At 46.3% G+C, this 4,734-nt stretch overlaps 1 protein-coding gene across 1 annotated transcript; it reads right to left on the minus strand.

Moving 5' to 3' along the window:
* Positions 1 to 303: 303 nt before the first annotated feature.
* LOC103609344 (uncharacterized protein DDB_G0282077-like) lies at positions 304 to 2,860 on the minus strand (the record flags this gene model as incomplete). Its single annotated transcript, XM_008593671.1, has 3 exons — positions 2,815 to 2,860; positions 2,355 to 2,731; positions 304 to 596 (listed from the first exon to the last, which is right to left on the minus strand). Coding segments are annotated over exons 1-3 (716 nt in total), but the record flags the coding sequence as incomplete, so codon positions are not given.
* Between the last annotated feature and the right edge of the window lie 1,874 nt (positions 2,861 to 4,734).

Genomic DNA, 4,734 nt, shown 5'->3' on the forward strand with positions numbered 1-4,734 from the left:
TTCTATAGGATCTAGAGCTTGAGATTTATTATCTTTGGGTGGTGTACTTTCTTGATTTTTCATATTTCTGGTATATTTTCTTTGATGTTTATTCATTGTGGCAGAGGGTTTCACAGTCCACAGGTATGACACTATTGACTAAGATGTTGCTGTGGTTGCCAATTTGGTATGGCTACCTCAGTGACTACTCAGTTGGCATCTAGTACCTTGCGTGTGTGGTTGCCTCAGGTCCTGGGCCTCTCCGGGGAGCCACCTCTCTGGTCAGCTTTGACCCTGCCGGACTGCTGGGTGATGGGGTCTTACCGCATTGTGTTGCTCCTGCCACTGCTGCTTCCCCCATTGCTGTTGCTGCCACCATTCATGCCGCTGCCAATGGCACCACTGCCACCAGATCTGCTGCTGCTGGCTCTGCTGCCACCACTTACCCTGCTCCTGCCACTGCTGCCACTACTGCTGGTGCCACTTCCCCCGCTGCTGCCACTGGCACTGCTACGGCCGGCGCCACTTATGCCACTGCCACTGCTGCCGCTACCGCCGGCTCCTCTGCTGCTGCTGCCACTGCTGCCACTACCGCTGGCAAAATGGAGTTTCAGAGGCTGGAAGTCCAAAGTCCAGGGAACACTGGTGATGAAGGCTTTCTTTGGTGGTGACTTCAGTGATGGCAGGTATCACACTGGCAAGGTGGCCGTCTCCACTGTGCAGATCCTTTCTCCACTTTTCTATCTTCTACACAACAGGTCCTGAAGCAGTTCTGGAGCCTGGAAGTCCAAGATCCAGGTGCCAGCAGGCTTGGTTTCTCCTGAGGCCTCTCTCCTTGGCTTGCAGGTTGCTGTCTTCTTGCTATGTCCTCATATGGTCATTTCTGTGTGAACTGGACATGCATTTTGTACTAACATGTTGAGCATAGCGATCACACAGGGTTCATGAGTGCAGAAATACTGGAGGACTAATAAAAGCCTTTTGGAGCTATCTTGGGTTATGCCTCGCATACTTCCTGCAGGCGCCATCTTCATCCTCCACCCATAGGCAACATGTGGCTCACAGATAATGTCTGCTCCTAAAAATGGGCTCAACATCTTGTGTTCCATGAAAGGAATCTACTCAAAAAAGTCTTTGAGTCATTGTTTCTTTGTGTTCTACTTACCCTGCCATGTGTGAAGAAAAGTAAATAAAAGCCAAAAAAAAAAAAAGTGTGCTTGGTTTAAATACACATTCTCTGCCCTTTGTCCACCTTCTTAAATAGAATACTTAGATCCTTTTCATCTACTATATTTTATTTGCCTTTCTGAAAGCTTTTCCTCTTTTAGATAATTCTTTTAGCCCTTCTTCGGCTCTGTTCCATAACATTGGAGCGCACAGATATTTGATTTCATACATGGGCTCCGGACACTGGAGACAACAATTATACTGAGTGTGACCTGGACACACAAAGCATCACTGTGCAACCACAGCATCTCATAGATTTGCCTACCAGTGTGTCCTGCAGGTGGTGGAGCCATCAGTACATTATATGGCATAAGGTACATGAGTTGTTATAGGTATTGTGGGGTCATTAGCCACCTGTGCCTCCAACTTGATGCAGGATAGACTAGAAGTAGTGCCTGAATTACATGGTTCTGCATGTGAAAGACACATGGGCTCAGCAGCACAGTGAGGAAGCTGCAGGTGACATGCTTCAGGTGGCCTATCCAGGTTGTCCATGGATGGACTGACACATACGATGCAAATTAGGAGACAATGTGGGGTTGGGTGTATGATGATCAAAACAATTCAAAACCATGAGGGGAAGAGGTAGTCTGTCAGAGTGAATGGGTCCATGAAGGGCCAAATGCTACTTGTCTGAGGACAAAGGTGTGAGTGTGGGACACAGAGCGACAGGACTATGCAGCTGTTTTTCTATGAGTAAAATTAGTTCTAAAAAAGAAATGAGGAGAATCTTCAGGATGATCTGTTTGTTGAGAATGAAACATGATTTATAGGAATTCAGGAACAAAATGACCCTAGTGAATCTTCTTTTTTAATAGTTAATTGATATATTTATTTATATATTATTTTTATGAATATTCATGAGATACAGAGCTGATTGTCAACCCTCGTGCCCAAGAGGTGAAGTCCAGATTTGTGCTGGCAGCATGCCCATTGCCACATCTCATCTGCAAAATGACCATGTCAGATTCTCCTTCATTAACCCTTGAGGGCGTGAGAAATTAAAGATACAAATAACAAGACATAAAATGTCTCAGGGGATAGCTGAGAACGTGGAGAGTGGATGGTTCCGTTGAACCCAACAGGAAGGACAGGCACTTCTGCACCTGCTCATGGAATCAGCCCTGAGCTTGGTGGGTCCTCAGCACCCCCTGGTGGCCCCGTGTGTCCCTGTAGGGAGGTTTGTGTCCGGGCTCACGCTGACTTCCCCTCACTGTGTCTCTTGCACAGTAATACACGGCTGTGTCCGAGGCCTTCAGGCTGCTCCACTGCAGGTAGGCGGTGCTGGCAGAGTTGTCAGCGGAGAGGGTGACATGGCCTTGGAAGGACGGGCCATAGCGCGTTTCCGAATCACTAGGATCAATCCTCCCCACCCACTCCAGACCTTGCCCTGGAGCCTGGCGCACCCAGCTGATCCAGTAGCTGGTAAAGGTGTATCCAGAAGTCTTACAGGAGATCCTCAGAGACTCCCCAGGCCTTTTCACCTCTGCCCCAGACTGCACCAGCTGCACCTGGGCACACGTACCTGTGTGGGAGATGCAGGACTCAGATCTGTGGTCCCCAACTGCGCACTCCCCTCTGAGACCCAAACTCTGTGCCTGGACAGACCTGGGAGAACAGCCAGGAGGAGGGCAAGGACGGTGGCAGACCCCATCCTGGAGGAGGACAGAAGAGGACGCACTGAGGACCCAGCTGGGCGGTGAGGGGGACTCCACTGTGGAGGGGAGCCCTGAGATTAAATGGAAAGTCCCCCCACTTGAGTTTGCATATTTACCGCCATGCCCTCCAGGGGATCAGCCCAAGGGTTCATAAACCAGAACCTCTGGGGACCAGGAAGGAGGCTCATCTGAGCCTCATGTGACAGAGAGGATAATGTGACAGCAATACACAAAAGTTTGTACCTCACCCCTGGGCCCTGGAACGCGCAGAAGCGCTGGAATGAGAAATGCAATTGCTGGTGTCCACGGTGATCTCAACACAGGCGACTTTCACCAGGTGGTCCTTGCACCAGCATCAGCCACGAGTTGATTTGAGATGCAGAGTATCAGTTGTACCTGTGAGAGTTGTCAGAATTATAATGGAGTCACTTGTGTTAAACAAACAAAACTGACAGAGCTGGGAAAGCTGTGAAGGGAGGGTGTTCATGCACACACACCTGGTAACACGAATTGCCACAAAGAACTGCATAACTGCAGCCTTGCACAGAGGCCATCACAGCCTTACCACACATTTGCAAGGACATCTGCCCAGCAAATTTCTGTCCAACCTCAGACTACTGACACTCTTGTCATTGATCCTGTAAACAAGCAGGATTATACACAACAATTGCAGAACTCTCCATTATTTTTTTTTCCTTTGAAATACTTTGCCTTCATTTACATCCCTGAACATGCACATAGTTTCCTATGACTCACATATGCCTTTTGTAATGTTCTGTTCCCAATCAAGTTATGATTCTTTGGAGAGCCTCTCTCTGTACTCAAGTTACCATTCCCAGGAGCCCTGAATCTGAGCCTCTGAGGTAGGACCCAGCCACCTGCAATGTTATGTGTCCTGAAGGAGAGTCGTGTTGCACCAAAGGTTATAAAGTACCCTATGCATAGAAACAGATTTTCCTTAAGCATCCCCAGCCCATTAAAGGTCTGCATAAATACAACAGTATTTTGTTTATATTACTGAATGGAAAATGTTTCTTTTATACTTATATGTTGAATTCCTAAAACCCTCATCTAAGAATGTGGCTATATTTAGAGATAGGTTCTCAAAAATTAATTAACATAAAATATCACAATTAAGGCAGGCGCTATTCTAAAATGAATGATGTCCTTACAAGAAAGAGAGATAAATACAGAGACATGTAGAGATAAAAGACCATATGAATACAGGAAAAATACAGCGATTCACAACTCAAAGAGAGAGACCTCAGAAGAAATCAAATATTCTGACATCTAGATCTCAAATTCTTGTCTCCAGAATTGTGAAATTACTATATCTATGTATGTTTAGTTTAAGTCACCAAGTCTATGGTGCTCTGTTATGGCAGCCCTTGACAGCTAATACAGTATCCATGTGTCACCTTGTAGCTCATGTGGAGTTTAATCCTTCACCCCTTATGAAGGCTGATACATCGTGGGATGTGTTGGGTGCATGAACTCTGGGAAGGAGACAATCTTCAAAATTGAAAGCAAGCACGGGTGGGGCCATCATGTGCCTGGGGTGATGCATGCAGGACAGAAAAATGTTTATTTTCATAAGTGGTGATCTGGGCTCTAAATTTATTTATTATATTTATTTGTATTTATTTATTTTAATGAATTGGTGTTTGTGCTTAGATCCTATAAGAAGGCTACTCCAGAGAAGTGTGAAGATGTACGGAATTTTATTTTTATCTTTTTTCAACTCATATCAATGGTGTATGAAAGAGATTCATTTTGTGAAGGTCACCGCCAGTAGGAAGTAGAGCCCCACACTTCAAGGTCTCTGGAGAATCCGTGTAACATCCTCAGGCCCTAGGAGTGGAGCATTTGC

The sequence above is a fragment of the Galeopterus variegatus genome, unplaced genomic scaffold, assembly GCF_000696425.1.
Source record: "Galeopterus variegatus unplaced genomic scaffold, G_variegatus-3.0.2 Scaffold9507, whole genome shotgun sequence".
Lineage (NCBI taxonomy): Eukaryota > Metazoa > Chordata > Mammalia > Dermoptera > Cynocephalidae > Galeopterus > Galeopterus variegatus.